Source organism: Pinus tabuliformis, chromosome 7 (assembly GCF_031772625.1).
Source record: "Pinus tabuliformis cultivar Carrire ecotype Pingquan chromosome 7, CPIR1, whole genome shotgun sequence".
NCBI lineage: Eukaryota > Viridiplantae > Streptophyta > Pinopsida > Pinales > Pinaceae > Pinus > Pinus tabuliformis.
The window spans coordinates 1,707,171,261-1,707,191,780 of record NC_142293.1 but is presented as its reverse complement, the minus strand read 5'-3'; the positions used below and the strand labels follow the sequence as shown (position 1 = coordinate 1,707,191,780).

The 20,520-nt window shown below is 37.2% G+C and overlaps 1 protein-coding gene and 1 pseudogene across 1 annotated transcript; one reads left to right on the top strand and one right to left on the bottom strand.

Annotated features, from left to right (window-relative positions):
* Window positions 1-8,178: 8,178 nt before the first annotated feature.
* Window positions 8,179-9,136, bottom strand: LOC149255159 (calcium uniporter protein 5, mitochondrial-like). The gene is made up of 3 exons (XM_089454965.1): window positions 8,993-9,136; window positions 8,657-8,929; window positions 8,179-8,547 (listed from the first exon to the last, which is right to left on the bottom strand). The coding sequence occupies exons 1-3, from the start codon at window positions 9,134-9,136 to the stop codon at window positions 8,179-8,181; spliced, it is 786 nt and encodes a 261-aa protein (XP_089311091.1).
* Window positions 9,137-12,300: 3,164 nt separating this feature from the next.
* Window positions 12,301-13,651, top strand: LOC149255158 (aluminum-activated malate transporter 12 pseudogene; annotated as a pseudogene).
* The last annotated feature ends 6,869 nt before the right edge of the window (window positions 13,652-20,520 follow it).

Below are 20,520 nucleotides of genomic sequence, written 5' to 3'. Positions count from 1 at the left end.
TCCCTCTTGGGTAGTAGCCCTTTAGGCTCCTAGAACACATCCCTATATGCATGTAGAAACTCTTCCAATTGTTGTGTTTTTTCCTTGGTACACCTCTCTAGGGATGACTTTGCCTTCATTGACTCTTCTACATACTGATTTTTTCTTAAAAATAATAAACATACTTCTTGTTAGAAATGATCAGTTTCTTCGCTTGGTTGGAACTTATTAGAAAATATTTGAGCTTTCCCTTGTGCGCGTTGATGGTGAAAATTTTTCCATCCTTAATGAGGCAATATTAGTTGACTCTTTGCATGGAGACTGCATCCCACATGTATATATAGGGACTTCCAAACACCACTTCCCATACATCAAGGAGAATTGCATCTAGTTCTACTTCATCAAAAATCAACACTAATAACAAATATGATTTTGCACTATTTGGTTAAGTTTATTTCTGCATCCTTATTTACCCATCCCAAAGGATATGGGCTTGGATGATGACAAACTTCCAATCCCAAAATTTTGACTATCTTTGTTGCAATGAGAGTCACTTGTGATCCTAAGTTGGACAAAGCATCAATTTTTGTCTTCTTGAACTGTACCTTTATATGAAAGAGGTTGCTCATTTCATGCTCTTCTTGTTGCCGAAGGCTACTCAGATTTGCCCCTTTTTGTATTGATATACATATTATCTTCTCATCCACATCTGAGTTGCTTTCCACATGATTACTTGAATCTATGGCCATGAGATTCTTTTTCTTTGTATTTTTCTCTTAGTTCTTTCGACTAAGCTCTGGATGCAACTTCAACCACTTCTCCTTTGTATGGCTGTCAATGTTACAATGGTTATAGTGGTTGCTAGGATCTTTGCATTGATGTGTTGTGGTTGTTATATTTTTTAATTTTCCACATCTTCTTCCCTTCACTGCAAGCTTCTCAGTGCTCCTTATGCTTTGACCCACTTGATTTCCCTTTCTTTAGGCCTATGTTCTCTAGGTATTGTGCTTGTACATAAGTCTCATCCATCATTCTAGGTTTGAACATCATCACTTGCTTCCACAAATGGATGTGTAAACCATCCATATACTTGAGGAGTACATATAGGTTCTTTGGGGAGATACCTAGCATTATGACCCGTTAAAATTGTAGCATGAAAAGGCTTCATTTGACTCATGCCTTAGTCAAATGGAGAAATTCATTTTTCCACATCAGCAGGATGACTTGGATTGCACTTAGTTGGAGTGACATGGCCTTGTCTCCTAGTTAAAGCAATAAATTTGAGTTTGTAGGACAGAAGTAGAGTTGTGCATGGGTTGATTGCTAAATCTAGCAATTTAGTGGAGTTATTGTTAGTTAAACTCAATTATCTAAGCTCTATTATAGAATAGAGTCAATAGGAGTTCAGTTGAGTAGTATAACTGTTGTTAACTCACTGATCTCACAGTTAACTAAACAATTTACTAAAAATAGCCCTAGTCATGCATGGAATTCGAATTGCCTAGTTTGAGTGGAGGAAAAGGCATCATTGTAATTATAAATTGTATACTAGTTGAGTGTACAATTATTGTAATGAGCAGGTGATCAATCCCTTCAAGATTTGCGCAAGGAAATAGGGAATTCTCCTATTTTTTAGGGGCTAATTTCCTCAAGGATCGTGCAAGTAAATAGGAGGAAGGTTGAGGCCTATTTTGGCTAAGTGTTGGTTAGAATAGGTTAGTGAGCAGGATACCAAAATTACCTTGCAGGGTGTGCTTCATGTGTGAAGCAATCATTGTAATTGATCCATATTCTCATATGAATTGATGCAAAACAACAAAGGGATTTTTCTCAATTGGGATCCCTTGTAAAATCGTTGTGTTCCTTGTGTTTTGATGGTTGCATGTTATTGCATGTGTTTCTATCGTGTGTTTTCCTTTCCACATAATAGTAGAAGAAATTTGTGTCTCTTATTTTCAGTTCAAATTCATTAGCAGTAGCAAATTGCTTGACATTTCTACATGGTATCAGAGCTACGGAAGACTACATAGAAACTAGGTTCTAAATCTTCTCTCACATAAATTTCGATTTGCAAAGTTTTTAGTGCAGATTCTATTAATGCAGGAAAAATGTCTTTCAATGGATTGAGGCTTGAGTACACATTGGATGGCACCTCGATTTTTTGTGCTTGGAATGGTAGGATGGAAGTTGTCTTAGATGACAATGGAGTATGGGAATACACACAAACTGATATTCCAAAACCATCGACATCAAATGCACAAGCACTTTCTCAGTGGAAGAAAGACACAACAAAAGCCAGGAGGATTATTCTGGAGGGTGTCAGAGATCATGTGGTTTCGAACTTGCATGGAAAGGAGACTCCTTTTGCAATGTGGAAAACTCTCACAGATCTATTCCACAACAATAGTGATGCCAAGAAATTGGCATTGAGAGATAAGCTCAGGAACATTTGCATGAAAAAAAATGAAACCATTCCCTAATACCTATCCAGATTCACTCAAGTTCGAGATGAACTTGGAGGAGCAAGAGAAAATGTGGCATCATCTGAACTTGTGAGCGTAACAGTCCTTGGCCTTTCGAAGTCCTGACACAACTATCAAGATTCAATAAATGGAAGAGACAAGCTACCAGATTGGGAGAGACTTTGGTCTAATTTGGTGCAAGAGGAGATCAGAAGAAACACTAGAGATGGTGTCACATCCAGATCTGATGTGGAAGAAGACTGTGCTCTAGTTGGCAAAGGAAATAATGCCAAAGGCGAGGCAAAATCTGGTCAGAATCATGGCAAGAAGAAAGACATCAGTAAGATTAAATGCTTTCACTTACATGAGTTTGGAAAATATGCAACCAAGTGTCCACATAATAAATCCAATAAGGAGCTTGTAACAAGAGCAGGAGGAGATGCTCTCGCATGACAATTTGAGTTGGATTTCACCCTCATTGCTTTCATGGCGAGCACAATAAGAGGAAGTGAGTGGTACCTAGACTCTGGTGCCTTGTATGATATGACAGGAAGTAAGGAGTTCTTCAACAAGCTAAAGGAGATGGACTTATAACTAGCATTTGCACCAGACGTTGCAAAGAAAACGCCGTAAGGCAATGGATAACATATAACACTATGTAAAGCCATCAATAACATATGACACAAACTAACGCTTCTTTGACCCACCACCTCCGAGCTGGCACCCGCTGCGCTGGCAACCAACACCCGCGCAATTTCAAACGAGCCCTCGCGCCAAACATTCATTTGCACAACCGGAACAGGTCCTCTCGAGCATTCATTTCTCCCGCTCACAGTGCTTGCTCATTTGATCCATTCGCACAACCGGAACAGGTCCTCTCGAGCATTCGTTTCTCCCGCTCATGGTGCTTGCTCACCTCGCAGGTCCGCTCGCGGTGTTGAATCCCAGCAGGCTGTGCCCCAGGCGCAAGGTAAATTATACTCTGTGAACAATGACATCCACCATTTTGGCAACCAACACCCGCACAATTTCAAATGATCCCTCGAACCAAACATTCATTTGCTCCATTCGCACAACCGGAACAGGCCCTCTCGAGCATTCGTTTCTCCTGCTCACGGTGCTTGCTCACCTCGCAGGTCCGCTCGCGGTGTTGAATCCTCGCGGGCTATTCCCTAGGCGTAAGGTAAATTATACTCTGTGAACAATGACATCCACCATTTTGGCAGGTGCCCAGAAGACCCATGCATACGAATCCCACCCCATGCTGCTATAAATTGTCTGCATTGGCAGCTCCCAGCGTCTTGCGAAACATATACATTCAAGGTCTCCATTTGGGCGCAGGTTCAAGCGACACTGAAGGTGTTTTCCCATTGCATCGTAATCAGTTACCAAATTTATAACGAACCACTTAGCCATCCAGACATCTTAAATAGTTTTTAGGATGTGGTTTAATGGTTAATAGTTAAGTAGGGAGGTCTAATCTCAAACAAAATTATATATATCTGAAAATTGCTCCAAACGCGGTCCAATCTCAAGCAAAATTATATATATCTGAAAACTGCTCCAAACACAATTTTTTTAGTTGAAAAAAAAATACAATAAACCATCGCCATTACAATTGCAAACTCAAGCTCCTGCATCCAGTGTGCTTGATTGTGTACTACCCACTTAGCCATGGAGGCCATGAAAATCAGATAATCCTAAACCACCACCATTGCAAGCTTCCTGCATCCATTGTGCCTGCCTGTGCACTTTGCCAGGTGCATGGTTTATTTGGGCTTTTCATTGGGGTGAGATTTTGAGTACAAATATATTCAATTCTGTGAGAGGAATTTGGTGCACATTAATTTTCACATGCTTGCTAGGAAGGATGACCACGGAAAAATGCAAGGGCGCCAACCGGTGGAGCATTGATGTAAGAAGTAGGCTCAGACTACCTGAAGTATGTTGCCACATTTGCTTTATCCTCCTTTTCAACTGAAAACATTTTCCAATGCTCCTTTGGTGTGGTGCCATTGCTTTCTGCAATAAATGAATTATACCTTGCTATTTTAGCAACAAAAAATATAATTGCAAGTGAATCTCATTTTCGTGTCAGATCAACAACCTTTTTCTCGAACTTCTTGTTCCTACTTGCTGAAAGAAAACTGTGTTTTTTGTTATCAACCTTGAATATTTCTTTCATGTCTTCTCTTGCATTATTATGGCGATTTGGGTTCTATGTCAAATGAAGTGAACAGACTGTCATAAGATTAGGCTAGTAATGCAAGCAAGGCGATGATTGCATGTACATTTTGAATTGGTGCCTCAACAGGTGCTAGCATCTCAAACAATTTTTTGAAGTGATTGGTGTTGTTGGCCACATCTTATGTTGTCATCTTTATTTGTGAAAACTTCCTCAGCTATATCTTAGGATGACAGCTTGATATTCATAAATGTTAAACATCTTGAATTTCAATTGATTGTTGTGTTTGGCTACATATTAGGAGCCTCCTCTTTATTTGGTGAAGTTCCCTCAGACAAATCTCACAGTTTTGGTGTTTTGGCACTGCTGATGTGAGTCATTTGATCATTAATTCTCAAAATGCTACAAGTAAGAGTCCTGTGATTATTAGTTTCCCATTTGTTGATTCTAGCAGTTCATATGGTATGTTTGACTTCATCTTCTTCCAGAATGCTGAATGATCTTGTTCAATAATGGAATTCCCATTTGCAGCTTCCAGATGAAATCCCATGCTGTTAAATTTTACAACCAGATCTGTTTTAGACAAAGAAGAAATTCAAGCTGGCTACAACCATGGTTCTGGTGTACTTTGAGACTTCTAATTTGCATGGGTGTTTGTTGTATTGCTTGTTCTTTTTCAAATAGGTAACCAACCTGAAAATTAAAGTCTGACCTTCCTTATGAACAGACCATTAGCTTTGGTAACAAATATTGGAAAAAATTCCAGTGATCAAAAAGAGATATTGAGCTTGTGTTCACAACACTAGAGTGCTCAGCAATTGGAATCAAATTTATTGATTAAGGCATGAATGTATAGCAAATAAAAGACATACCATCCACTGAAATATTTTAATTTTACCAGAAAAAATGATGTATTCACAGTGGACAAATATTAGAGAGAAAAATATACGATAGAGAATTGCAGTGCTTTGGAAATAAAATGCATGAGTCAACCTTACATTATCTTGAATTCTCCCACACTTACAGAGTGTGACTACAATTTATCTATTCAAGTTGTTCCTTGATTATCATGTTGTCTTCTCTGTTGAATTCTCCTATGTCTTTCTTTTTTTGTGACAGTTTTTTTTGCCTCATTATATATTTTTTTATTATTTAATTAAATGTATTCAATACTTCTCTATAGATAAAGGCTAAAATGATTTTTTCTTCCTAAAGGGCTATTCATAAAGCAAGGGTCAGTTAACCTTCCTAAAGTACTATTCAGCTGTCCTTACATAGACAGTAAGACAAAACCTTGCTTTCTAGGAGATGCAGGTCCAGAGGATATGTGAAGATTAACAAAAAATCTAACATTCAGTATATTCATCTTGCATGTTTTAGTTAATGTATTTCCTGCATTTGCTATCCCTGATAAACATGATTATTTGTTTGCCTCTTGTTAGAAAGGGGTAATTCGGGGATAATTGCTGCACAAGGCCTTGGGCTAACTTGGAATGTGTGTTACTCAATTTAAAATTTTGTTGTTGTTAACTCAATGTAGCTTAGTGTTACTGCCACCTGATTCAAGAAAAAAACGAAGTTGGATAAATAAGCTTAGAGTGTATTGTCTGAAGATCCAAGGCCCAAATTATTTGTTGAAGCCTGAATTTTATATTACCATGTATTGACTGAAAATCTAGAAATATATGGTAGTATTTTTTTTCTTGAGCTTTACTGCGTTATCAAAAAGCCCTATTTCTTTTCAACTTGTATGGATGTCTGGGGCTTGGCATGGTTTTTTGGCTGGATGTTTACACAGCAGCTGTGTGAAGGCAAAACACTCTTCTGCTTTATATTTGTTGTAACTTGTTTTATGGTGCATCTATAGGCTGCAATAGTTAGTATATGTTGATGCAAACTTGGAACCCCGACGTTACCCCTATTAATACAGAGTTGGAGATCCATGTTAAAATGAATTACTGTATTGTGTTAATGCTGAGTTGGGGGCCATGCTAAAATAGGTTACTGTATTATATTAAGTTGGGTGTTAGGGTTCAAAACTCATTACACATCAAATAAATATTAAAAACTCGTCCAAAAGCCCAAAAAAGAAGATTCAATCCGTAACATATGCAATAGCAAATTCATCCAACAATCTACAGAGGAGAATGCCACTGTGAAAACATATACCCACCATAGCACACAAACTATCTATAACCTGATACCATCAATCACAAAATCCATGAAGAGATGGCATATCTGCAACTGAAAATTAAAACAGCAAAGAAAAATTCTTTTAGTTCTTTTCATGTCCCTAAATGCCCCTTACACAGGTGAAGGCCTAATCTCTGAAAGCCTAAGGTGAAAGCCTAATCTCTGAAAACAACCTTAATATTAGATTTCAGCCAAAGATACAATTCTGATATATACCATACAATGACAAGAAGCACCTTTCACCAATGCAAATAACCCAGAACTAAATAATATTGCATTTCTAATTTATGAGCTGATATGCCAAACAGTCTTCAACCAGCAACTAATATACCATGCAATAATATGAAATAACACCATTCACTTATCACCTATTGACCGATTATCTGATTCAGATGCTTCAGTCACAGGCCCATTGTCCTCGGATCGTCCATATTTTTAAGGGGAGATAACTATGTCCACACTTTTTCTTTCGCCTCATTTTTTCTTATACTTTCTTCTGTAGTACTTATCATTAGTATCATTTGGTTCGTTTTTCTTGTTGTTATTCCAGAATTTGTCCCATCTTTTTTTTATTAGATGTGGCATTTTGTTAAATTCTTCTAATCTTTTGTTCCATTCTGGGAAACTGTTGATATTTTCTGCTTGCTGCTCTTCCATTTTCCTCAAAGACTATGTTGTTCCCCCAACTTCCTCCAAGATTTTGCATATTTTTGCCAAAAAACTGCTTCCGGTGGTTCCATCTTTAATGATCATCCAAGCTGGCACGAGTTCTGCTTTGTTATCACTAAAATGTTATGGGGAGACACTGTAATGTTATGGGAAGACTTTTAGGGCCCAAGATTTTGCATATTTTTGCCAAAAAATTGCTCCGGTGGTTCCATCTTTAATTACCATCCAAGCTGGCACGATTTCTGATTTCTTATCACTGAAATGTTATGGGGAGACACTGTAATGTTATGGGAAGATTTTTGCCCTAAATTTTAGTAGATCACTAAGGTTTTTTAATTTTTTACATTTTATATATATATTTTTTAAAACTTCCTTTCTGTTCAAATAATAAGATAGCAATTCTAGCATAAAGGTTGTCTGGTATTTCAATAGCGCAAACAGTCTTACAGTGCAGAACTAATCATTCAATAATCAAGCAGTAACAATGTAACCCATATCCACTATTCTGGTGAACCAATCCATTTCATAGCATTTCCAAATAATTCTAAACAAATCGTCAGCATGAAAATGCTAAAAAAATTACAGAGTTAGGGATCTTAGATATCATCATAGTTACAGAGACGCCTGTGACAATAAGGGGGCTTCAACCCAGGCCTGGATAACCTCCGGAGTTCTCTAAAGCGTTCTATGTCAAAAATTCATTTTCTTCATCAGTGTTCTCTGCGTGGCACCGAAGTGAATGCTGAAGAAGCTCTGGAATGAAGGATTTCTGGATGTGTTCAGGAAAAATACATATCCAGCCATGAAGTAAATTGATGTAAGAAAGAAGCAAATGGGCTCCATCACATCCCATGACACTTTCCAGAATGTCAACCTCATTAAACCCGCTCTCTGAAGTCCAAAAAACCCCAACCCCAACCGTAATTCTGTCATGGCATGACTCTGAGCTTTCTGATCAATCTCCTCCTTTTCTTTCTCCAGTCTCTCCAGCTCTTCCTTGTAAGGATGGCTCTTCGTTGCAAGGGGCGTAGGCATGATCTTCTCGAAAGCTCTTGCTATCTGAAACCACACCAAAGAAAAAAGAATATCAGTGAAAACACAACTAAAAATCCCAAATGAGTGAATCCTGAGCCCCAGAAATGCTAAAGAAGCTCTAATTTAGATATACCTTGTAAGGACGAAAATAGACAGTCTTTTTCAATACGAGAACATGGCCCGATTCGTCAAGTAGCTTCGCTATTCCTTTCGCTTCTTCCTCTGAAGTCCCCTCCAACGACTCCACGTAAACTCGCAGCAGCTCGTCATATGAAATGCGGTCGTCGTGAATCCACTGTATTCTTTTTTTGGCATCCTCCAACCGGACGAATCTCAGCAATCTCCTGTCGTCCTCCGCCGATATCTGCCCTGCAGGAGGGCGGGCGTTCAAATACTGCAACTGTTCCTGCCATTCGAAGAATAGTTGGGAAGGAGGGAAAAGGTGGGACTGAAACTGAGATTAGCTCACCTTCGTCTGTTCCTGCCTGTACAAGAAACGGGAAGGGTGGCCACCAAAGGTGGTCTGCAGTTTAAAGGTCAAAACTCCGCGGAAACGAAGGGCATCAAGGGTATTGCGGAGGTATGCGCAGGTTCTGCGATTGGCAATAACCATGAATTCAAATCACAGTGACCACTCCATTCTGCCCGTGTCTCTTCCCCTTGCCATTGATCTAACGCTTGAAATTTGTGTAATCGTCTAACATCTAATCGTATGGTGCACAAAATGACACGTAATCAAGGAAGGGAGTTGATTCCAGAGGGAACGCCTTACGACGTAAATATTAGAGTTTCCAAAATTTTGTAATAATATGTGTTGATTCTAGAGGGAACGCCTTACGGCGTAAATATTAGAGTTTCCAAAATTTTGTAACTACCTTAATATGTGACAATTTTATGACGACGTGTGATATCACATAAATCATAATATAAACCTGAAAATAGTGGAGAAAGTACAACACCAAACCACTATCAGTTTGTTTGGATAAGTACACATTGTAGTGGGATGTGTCCCACTACATCTAAATCAGAAGCATGATTTGTATTAGATAATCTTCTTACATTGCTATTGGTTTGGCATCTTTAGTGAAATACAAGTTTCACGATTCAACTTTTTCTCACATCTATCTTTGAATGTAAGCGCAACTCTAAACAATAATAATTTTAACATTTGCTGGTTCCCAAAGATGATAGAGTTCATGTAGAAATAGATGAGGTTTTCTCATGTATCACGCATTCGCAGCTGTTAGTGCGGTGTGTACTGTAATTATATTGCCCCCGTTTATTGAAATTGTGGCCCCATTATTTTAATGAAAATTTACAAATTTAATAGCCGCAGAAAATTAGAAAGCTATGTAAATGATTTTATTTATTTATTTTTTTTATAGAATTTGGAGATAAAATTATTTCAATTTAAGGTGAGGAAGATGTGTTGAATTTTTAAAAGATTTTTAATTGATTTTTAGATTAATTTTTGGGAAATATGTTCATCTTAATGTTTTGTATTGATTTTATGAGATTGTTCCAATTTTAATATGTTTATATTCTATGGAAATTAATATTTTACAATAAGATGTGCAATTCTTTTTATTTTCTCAAGTTAAATTGGATTTGTGCCAAGTGACTTGCAGCTCACCAATTTTCTATGAATTTGAGATTATTCAAATTCTAATAAACTCATATTCTAATTAGAGGGGAAAATTAATATATAAGAAAATTTTATTTAGCAAAATGGTCCATTTTACAATAAGATGTGTAATTCCTTTTTTCCTCAAGTTAAAATTGACTCATAAACTTTTTATACATAATTAGTAAAATAAATATGTACATTAATAAAATTATATTTTTGCAGCCGCTGCCACCAATTTCCTAGAGATTTGAGATTATTCCAATTCTAATATGTTTATATTCTAGGGAAATTAATGTATAAGCAAAATTTGTCGAGCAAAATGGTATATTTTACAATAAGATGTGTAATTCTTTTTCTTTTCTCAAGTTAAATTAGATTCGTGTCAAGTGGCTGGCAGCTCACCAATTTTCAAAGGAATTGAAATTATTCAATTCTAATAAGTTCATATTCTAATTAGATAGGGAAATTAATATAAGCAAATTTTATTTAGTAAAATCATCCATTTTACAATAAAATATGTAATTCTTTTTTTCCGTCCAATTAAAATTGACTCATAATCTTTTTATAAATAATTAATAAAATAAATATGTACATTAATAAAACATTCTTAGTATTACAATAATTATTTTTATTATATTTATGAATCTTTCAATAACCCCATTAATATTTTTAATATAATTATATTAATAAATATATAAATAAATTCACCACTTTTAGGGAGAAAAAAACTACTCTATTCGGATAATTACATCACTTAAACTTAGTGTTCCATGAAAATTTCCCTTAATTTCAATCAAAATAAAAAAATAATTGGCCCAGAAGAATAGTGAAAACATCTACCATCAAACCGTTAGAGAACAGCCACGAAAATGTTTGCCCGTTATTTCGAGAGAATTCAAGGGTAAAGGAGAATCCGAACGACATGATATGACGTATCTGCAATGAATTCAACCGTTGCTTCGATTGACATTTGGTGTTTTCATTTGAAAATAACATAGAATGTCGGCCGCTCCCTCTCAACTGTGTCGAATGCTCTCCACTTTCTATGAGAATCCTTGGCCATCTGTTTTGATATTATGTGGAACTAAACATGACGCTTACACTAAGACTGCATGTTCGTCCGGTGTACGTTTATTTCAATAAAACAAAATAATTGTACTAACAATGAGCGCGCGTGTTTCGGATGCCAAATTCAAGATTGACTGCGTTCAAATGACAACCGTTAGATTGCCGCATAAGAGTCCAGGATTCAGATATTTTGATTATAACGTACATAAAAATAATTATTTCAATGCATGATCACCTTTTTTTAGGTGTCGTGATCATCCCGTGTTTAGCAAATTCACAAGTAAATTTATCAATTACTGGAGCACTATGGTGCACGGATGTGAAACATTCAAACAAGAACAATTACCGGAGCAATAAGCAAGGACCTTGATAAAGAGCACTCAAATCGCTTTCATTCTGGTAACCTTAAACGGAATCCAGTAGGCAACAACTTCCTGAAGTAAATTGATTAGTTGCCCCATTTGTTACTGTGTGTAGAGATCACATTAACCTTCATAGTTGGGGATTGCAAATATGGATGGTTGAAATTACCAAATTTTAAGGAAACATTCGTGCCCTAAAACTAATCAGTAACAGTTCGAGTACCCGTTATCAATGTCAGCAGCCGTGGCTCCGATGCTCTTAAATTTATGCCCGGATTAGAGAAATTTAACTCACTGTAGCGCAGTAATTTTGTCAAATGGTGACAAGAAATTTGATAGTAAACTGCCAAAATCATGCTAAATGAAATCCACTTCTGAAATTTGGCCTGGGGATCCATTTCGGCATGACCCACATGCTGCAAAGTGCGCTTTCGGTATTACAAATTATGCAAACAACGTACACAGTGCTATCCCACTATGCCGTAGTGGACATAAATAATCTTTTAAGTGGCCAAATTTCTAAAGCCACTAAATGGACTCTATATAAGAAACTCTGCACTCAAAATACTTTCAAAGCAAATCGTCTCTCGAATATTCAGAAAATCGTCTCTCGAATATTCAGACAAGCTTCATAGAATTGCTGGTGCAGAATCTTTTTCTGATCAATTCGAATCGCTGTGATGCATTGCACTTGACAATAGTTTATATATAAGTTTAGGACCCCAAGTTCTATTGTATCAAGGATTGTCCTTCTGGTTTGTCAATGGCGGATCAAAAGTCCAGCGAGTGTAACATCAACATTGAAAGTAGCAGAGCAGAAAATTCTGAAAGTAATTTTGCTGAGGAGCCCAATATATTTACAAGATCAAACAAAATTCCAATCTGGAAGCTCGTTCTGAAGGATTTTTTTAGAAGAGTATGGAAGATGGGGAAAGACGATTGGCGAAAAGTTATACACGCGATCAAGGTTGGGCTTGCACTGTCAGTGGTATCTCTGTTCTATCTCATGGAGCCTTTATTTAATGGTGTGGGTAATAATGCCATCTGGGCTATCATGACCGTTGTGGTGGTTTTTGAGTTTACTGCAGGTAATTGCTAACACTTTTCGTTGATTATTCGATCAATTAGTTTAATCGATGCAAATCCTTGGATTAATACTATCGAACTTGAACAAACCTTTGTTCCGGTTCAGAATTACTGTTTTGTGTTTTTTCTTTTATACGTTAATGTAATTATAAATGCAGATGCGTCCATGTTTAGATCTTTTGGCTTTATAAAATTGGATTTAAAATGTCCTCATCTCAATAGGTTGAACAATTTTGTTAAAACCAAAGGTAATCGTAAGATATGACCTAATATTTTTGATTGGATATGCGTGCGAGTATAAGATTTCTTGTGAAATATCCTTGTGCAGGTGCCACTCTTATTAAGGGCTTGAATAGAGGAATCGGGACAGTGCTCGCAGGATCTCTTGGTATATTGGTTGGATGGGTAGCCCAAAGGGCCGGGACAGTAGGAGAACCCATTCTTATCGCTGCTTCGTGTTTCATTCTAGGTTTGATGATGTGCTGAACCTGTTTTTTGAATATTAAAAAATTGTATGATACACCTGTAAAAAGAAGTAACTTCCAAGAATATTTAGGAATTTACGGGGTGAGATTAAACTAATTATTATTTTAACAGGCATCTATCTAACATTGTTTTTTAAAATCCTATTCAAACTGATTTTTTTAATTCTTTAACCAGATTCCGTAAAAAAAAAAATCCTCGTGATATCGGTAGGCATGGCCAAATTAAATTAAAAAAGCTTGGACATTTTACTTTAGATATCGTTCTTACCATAATTGTTTTTACAGGGGCATCTGCAACATACCTTCGGTTTTTCCCCAAAATAAAGCGCAAATACGATTACGGCGTTGTGATTTTTATCCTGACCTTCAATATGATAACAGTCTCCGGATACCGGGTTGACAACATATTTCGCATGGCTTACGAACGGCTTTCTACAATAGCGATTGGTTCCGCTATTTGCCTCGTTATAAGTTTATTCGTACTAATGGATTGTAGGTAAGCAATTTCAAGAATGAGGCAATGATTGGAATTTCCACGGATTTCTCACATTTCTTACCCAAGAAAGGAGCCAAATGACCTGACTGAGGATGAGCTGCGAGTTCCAAATGGAATTAGCGTTGCAGTGAAGAAATGAACACAGCTGAGCAGAGACTCGGATTGGAATCCTGCAACAAATTCATTCACTTGAGCAAAGGGCGCGGCAGCACAGACATAAAAATCGAGCTATCGTGAGATTTATATGGGTGAAGCAGCAGGGATGGTAGATCTTTGGGCATTTTGGTGTAGATCATGCACCGGTAGGTTTGCACAGGGCAAGGTAGCCGGTCTGCGTTAAGTATACAGTGCGGTATCTTTTTCGGGTGTCTGTTTGCTGCACCATGATTATAACAAGCCCATATCAGCTGCGAAACGAGCCGCTGAAACGAATGGCTCGCTGGCGGTGGGTCCGTCCTGCTTCTTCATTAACCTTTCAGTGTTCCAGATCAACGATCACACTTCATTCCATCGTCTAACATCATAAATCTACGGTCAACAATAGGACACAGCAGCACCTGGGGTAATTCATTTCAAATGGAAACGCCTTACGGCGTAATTACACATAGAGATTGGAGCTGATGGAATATATAATAGCAAAGGGATTGAAACTATCACATTTGAGAAGGAGTAAGGCTCCCATATTCACCTAAAGGATGTAATGCGTGTGCTTGGTCTGAAGAAAAATCTAGTTTCTGTAGTTGTATTTGAAGACCGTGGATATGATGTGTTGTTTAGTGAGGGGAAAGCTTATTTGAAGCATGTTGTTACTAGACAAGTAAAACAAATTGGTGTTTGAGTTAAAAATATCTACAAGATAGAGGTAGATTTCGCCATGCATGCAACCATACCTCCAGGAGTGAGGTAGGGCGATGTAGAGCTTTAGTCCCAAAGTTGCAAATATTTGGGTAGGGTCCATAGGAGAGCAACGATAATTGTAGTATACTCTTCTCATGGATCATTACCCTTGATATAGGGGCCCACAATATTCAGTAGCAGAAGGATCAATGCAATTTGATGTAGTTAGATCTTGAGCGATAGTTGCACACTAGTAGCAGTTAGAGACTCAAGAGAGTTGCAACTCATAGTTACAATTGATTCAATATTTTGGATGCTTCTCAGTTGCAATTGTTACATTAGTGACAACAACAATGAGAAGGGGTGTTAGTTGTGTTACAATGCATTCCATTGGAGCAGGATTGAGGTTGTGCAAAATCCTTTTCTTGCTAAGAGGGAGTGTTAAAATTGTAGCATGAAAAAGCTTCATTTGACTTGTGCCTTAGTCACATGGATAAATTTGATTTTCCAAATCAACACGATGACTTAGATTGCAGTTAGTTGGAGTGACATGGACTTGTCTCCTAGTTAAATCAATAAATTTAAGTTTGTAGGCTAGAAGTAGAGTTGTGCATGGGTTGATTGCTAAAATATAGCAATCGAGTAGAATTATTGTTAGTTAAACTGAATTATCTGAGCTCTAGTCTAGAATCGAGTCAGTAGGAGTTCAACTGAGTAGTATAAATGTTGTTAACTCACTTATCTCTTAGTTAACTGATCAATTTACTAAAAATAGTCCTAGTCATGCATGGAATTCGAATTGCCTATTTTGAGTGGAGGAAAAGGCATCATTAAAATTCTAAATTGTATACTAGTTGAGTGTACAATTATTGTATGGAGCAAGTGATCAATTCCTTCAGGGTTTGTGCAAGGAAATAAGAAATTATCCTATTTTTCAGGGGTTAATTTCCCCAAGGATTGCTTAAGGAAACTGTTGGAATCACGACTGTCGTTACACCAAGACCCGCAGGTGTTAGTAAACAGACACATCGTTAGAGTTAACGGATCCATGAGAGGCAGTTAAGCCATGTCGCGAAACACATGGGGAGAGCTAGATTATCCAATGCCCAACAATCTCCCCTTAGCGCGAGCCAGGTGTGATTCGAACTCGAGGCCTTTGGCTTTGATACCACTTGTTGGAATCACGATTGTCGTTACACCAAAACCCGCATGTGCTAGTAAATGAACGCATTGCCAGAGTTAACAGGTCCACGAGAGGTAGTTAAGCCATGTTGCGAAACACACAGGGAGCACTGGATTATCCAATGCCCAACATAAACAAGAGGAAGGCTGAGGCCTATTTTGGCTAAGTGTTGGTCAAAACACGTCAGTGAGCAGGAGATCATAATTGCAGTGCAGGGTGTGCTTCATGTGTGAAGCAGTAATTGTAATTGATCCATATTCTCATTTGAATGAATGCAAAGCAACGGAGGGGTTTTTCCTAGTCAGGTTCCCCTGTAAAATCATTGTGTTCCTTGTGTTTTGATGGTTGCATGATATTGCATGTGTTTCTATCGTGTGTTTTCCTTTATGTATAATAGTAGAAGAAATTTGTGTCTCTTGTTTTCAGTACGATTTCATTAACAATAGCAAATTTTCTTCATTGACTCTTCTTGAGTTACAACATTGACTCTTCTTGTGCTTTTTTCATCGTGATCATGTGGTTAACCCCTTTTCCATGAATAGTGGGGGCTGATGTGGCATCCTCTGAATTATGATGGTCAATTTCGGTATGTCAACTTTCGAGAGGCATAACTTTCTCACACATGGATCAATAACTTACATGGCTCGAGGCATAACTTTTTTCCTAGTGACCTAGTTATAACATGGCTCGATAACCTACTAGTGGTTAAGCTTGGCTCCTTAAACTATTAACTATAGTTACAACATTGACTCTTATTGAGTTTTCTTCATCATGATCACGTGGTTAGCCCCTTTTCCATGAATAGTGGGGGCTGATGTGGCATCCTTTGAATTATGGTGGTCAATTTCGATATGTCAACTTTTGAGAGGCATAAATTTATCATACAAGCTTCGATTAAGGCAATCCTTGTGTTGTTGGAGAGGTATGGATGTGTAGATTATGGAACCTAGATCCATAATAAGGTCGGGACTACACAAAGTGTTCATTTAAGGCCTCAAAATGGTTCTTCAAGTTTTTGACCCATTTTTTTTCAAACTAGGACCATTAGTAAAAATGGTCTAATGTGCTAATTCCTCCATTTTTTTCCACTTTGAAAGAGTTAAGATGAATGAAAAATAATACAATGATCCAATTTGGATCATGGACTATCTTTGAAGCTTTGTGTTTGAATGCCAAGATTTGTTAGGGATGAACTTGCTCCCTTCAAAGTCACATTCGTTTTATTTTTTAGCTCAAATATGTTTGTATAAACAACTTTTTGTTGATCTAGTATCTTTCCGGGGTCCTTACCTTTCCATGCTTCAATGACATTTGAGAGAGTGAATTCTTCCATATCCATGTTCGCCGACCCAACAACATTCCATGTTCCTTATATGTATGACATATCAATTTTTTGTATTGGTGCGTTCTTTGTGGATTGCTTTGGCATTTTTCTCTTATGAGCTTCCACCTTTAGTTTTTGAATTCCCTTCACTTGATTCGGTTATTAAGAATGTACCTGATTTGGCATATCTTGCTCCTCTCTAGTCATTCCCTCATAATGGTTTTTGGATTGAAAGGGCTCTTTTGGTGTTGCCCCATTTTGTGCTTGAGGCTTTTTTCGAAGAGGTTGGACTTTCTGAAAATCCCCATGATCCAATTTTGGTTAAATTTTTTGTTGTTGCCTCTATGAGATTCAGGGGACAATCCCTGAAGAAATGGTTGTATTCATGGCACTTGGAACATCTTAACGCTACATGCCCATAAAGCAGAGGTTGTTTCCAATCCTCATAATGGGTGGAGATTTCGATTGATTCTTGTAGTGGTTGGGAAACATTCATATACACACATATACTTGCATATCAGGTGTAACATCCCCATTTGGTCACTTTGAATAATTTCACAAAATCTGCAATCATGTTTCCAATACCTTGTAAGATTCTCCCTAGGGGAACCCAACTTGGCACTGTGAGATTTTTTTTTGGGTTGTACTTTGCTAGAATTTCATGAATAAGATTGCATCATTGAAAAAGTCTAGGCCGTCCCTGAATACTCTATTTTTGTCTTCTAAATTTGCAAAAATCATCGTAAAGAAACCTTGTGCTATTAGCTCAAGATCCATGTGTCCCTTCAATTGCCATTTTTATTAGATCCATCTAACCCATGCTGTCTTTGTTGGCCAAATCCCAATGAACTTGCATATCAAGGCACAATCCTTCATACGTTGGATGTAACTCCCAATTTTGTCTGATTCTATTTCATATTTCGTATTCTTGACTACCTTAGGGAAGCATCTTCCTTGATACAATTTTTCCAATTCATCCCAATGGAGGATCATCTTTGTTTCTATCCACACGGCTTGGCCCCAAAGCTGATCCATGGGGTACTTGCATCTAATGGCTCAAACCATTATTTCCATATCCTACGACCACATTCTTGAAAGAAAGGTTTATACCCCTGACGACACTTGCTATGATGCCACAATATATAAGTTAAAAACCAAACCAATTTAGCAATAACACAAAGGAAATTACTTCCATGCAATAATATATTCAAGCCCTACAAAAAAAACCTAACACATTTACTAAAACAACCCTAACATATACATAGCCCACGGGGCTTTGGATTGACGGTGAATGGGTGCACTGTTAAGGCACTCCTTGCGATAGGTCACCGGTTCAAATCCCCGTGGGTGCGTAGGTTAGTCTTAACAAAGAAAAAAAAAAACCCTAACATATACATAAAAATAAACAACCTTAACATATTCTCTATAATATAATAGTTTTAGTGACTATCATCCCAACATTAATTTAAAAAAAAAAATATTCTAACCCAATTAAAAAAATTCCCTATTACTAATATAATTAAAATTATTCAAAACATTATTTTACCATATGTTATCTAACCATTTTATAATACAATTTTTATTTTAGTATAAACTCAAAACTTAAAGAATACACTCTTACATATCATATTAAATAAAGTTTCTAAGATAATAATACATATATATATCCAATAATAAAAACAAACACATTACATTATTTTACCATATGCTATATACAATTTTTATTTTAGTATAAACTCAAAACTTAAAGAATACATATCATATTAAAATAAAGTTTTTAGATAATAATACATATATATTTAATAATAAAAATAGATACATGATGATGATGATAGTGGTTAACGTCTACTGAGACTAAATTGGTCTATTGGACCTATAATTTTCTTAGTTTTTAATTGTTTGGTTTTTCGTCTTTCTTGGCGAGATTGGTGCTATAGCTTTCTTTTTTTTCTCTATGGTCTTCCAACTTCCTTTATCTTGCATCTCCTTCATCTCTTCTAGTTCTTGGGACATTGGCGTCTTAGCTTCGCGATCTATTGTGTTCGTCATTTTGAAGATAGTCGAAGAAGAAGTTTGGTCTAGGAGATCTGCGTTGCTATTAAATGAAGATTTATTTTGTGTGGTATTCGAATCGTCATAATTGTTGATGCTTAAGGGGTTGTCGAGTTCACTTTTTTGTTGTTGACTAAGGCTTTCTCCCTGCTTATCTTGAGAGTTATTTCTTTCTTGCCCGATTTCTTGTTAGATAATAAATTATATATTTATTATTAAATTAAACACTTTGTATTTAACATTAATATGCTTTATAATGTTTACCATTTCTAATCTGTACGTTTTTGCAATCTTCCATTAATAAATTAAACTCCTTTAATGTCATGTTCCATTCCATTAATATTTTTTTAAGATAAATGCAACATAAACAGTCTAGGTTGGTGTGTTCTCTAACATTAGATATTATGAGTGGAAAAATCAAAGCCATAGTCACGTGGTTTAGTTTTGAGTAATCCTTGTCACACGGATCTCTATAGCGCCAATGGTGTGACCGTGGTGGTAAATATTTAAATATTCGAAAGTCTGGAAAATCTGGTGGCAAAGTTCAAATATCGGCGGGAATTTTAAATTGGCCAATATTTTAGAGGGAACTCAAATTCCCCATTTTCCCATCTGCATTTCCCGCAATCTTCTCATATGGTTAAACTTCTGATACCCTTGTTTTTGGCTCGCCAGTGTGATCACGCTGAACGGCCATTCTATCTAAACTAAGGAGATCTGTTCACAGGAGGGGCCGAGGCCACAGAGAGGGCTGTATCGTGAAATTTCAGCTCTCCGGGTGTTTCATTGCTCAATTTGGTCGTTGAATCAAGTTTCTGATACTTCGCCGATTCTGCGGATGTGCATTTTGTAGGGATTGGAAGTTAAATATTAATATTTTAGAAAGATATGATTTTGCCTATGCAATCCTTGGCACTCTGTTAATTCCGCTCACAGCCGTTGTGAAAGGATTTGTTCATGGAATCACAATAAATTACCAATATCAGGTATGCAAACCCTGCTCAGTATTAAATTTTTTTATTTTTTTAATAGGCTTGCTCGGCCACGGCCGCGGCCGCTTTTCTGAAATCCGAATTGGTATCCAGGCCTTTACATGATGGCTGAAGCTGTTTCTATGTCGGGCATCGTAGAAGGGGGAAAGATGGAAAATGATGAAAATGTTGCACCTTTCTCTATCACGAACGCCGAAGAAAAGCCTTTTAAACCCGTGGTTACTGAAAATGAGACACAGCTTTGTAATCCTTCGTCTCGATCTCGTAGTCGACCTCCAAAAAGCAGTGTAAATTCCCCTCCCAACTGCAAGCGCAGCAAAAAGGATTCTCTGCCTATAAAATCTCCTCGACGACCACCGAAAAATGCTGTAACTTTGTTGCCGAGTTCCGATGGCATAAAGCCTGAGCTCTCGCCTTTATATTCATCTCGTTCCCCTGGTCTAGCTGCAGAAGCAACAACAATGCTGCTGCCAAAGTCTAAGAAC

What these genes read in the sequence shown, in the direction of transcription:
- LOC149255159 (XM_089454965.1), bottom strand. Translation starts at nt 9,136, where the DNA reads ATGGTTATTGCCAATCGCAGAACCTGCGCATACCTCCGCAATACCCTT. An exon ending in ACAGGCAGGAACAGACGAAG is followed by an intron (nt 8,930 to 8,992) that starts GTGAGCTAATCT and finishes TTCGAATGGCAG; the next exon opens with GAACAGTTGCAGTATTTGAA. An exon ending in TCTATTTTCGTCCTTACAAG is followed by an intron (nt 8,548 to 8,656) that starts GTATATCTAAAT and finishes GTGTGGTTTCAG; the next exon opens with ATAGCAAGAGCTTTCGAGAA.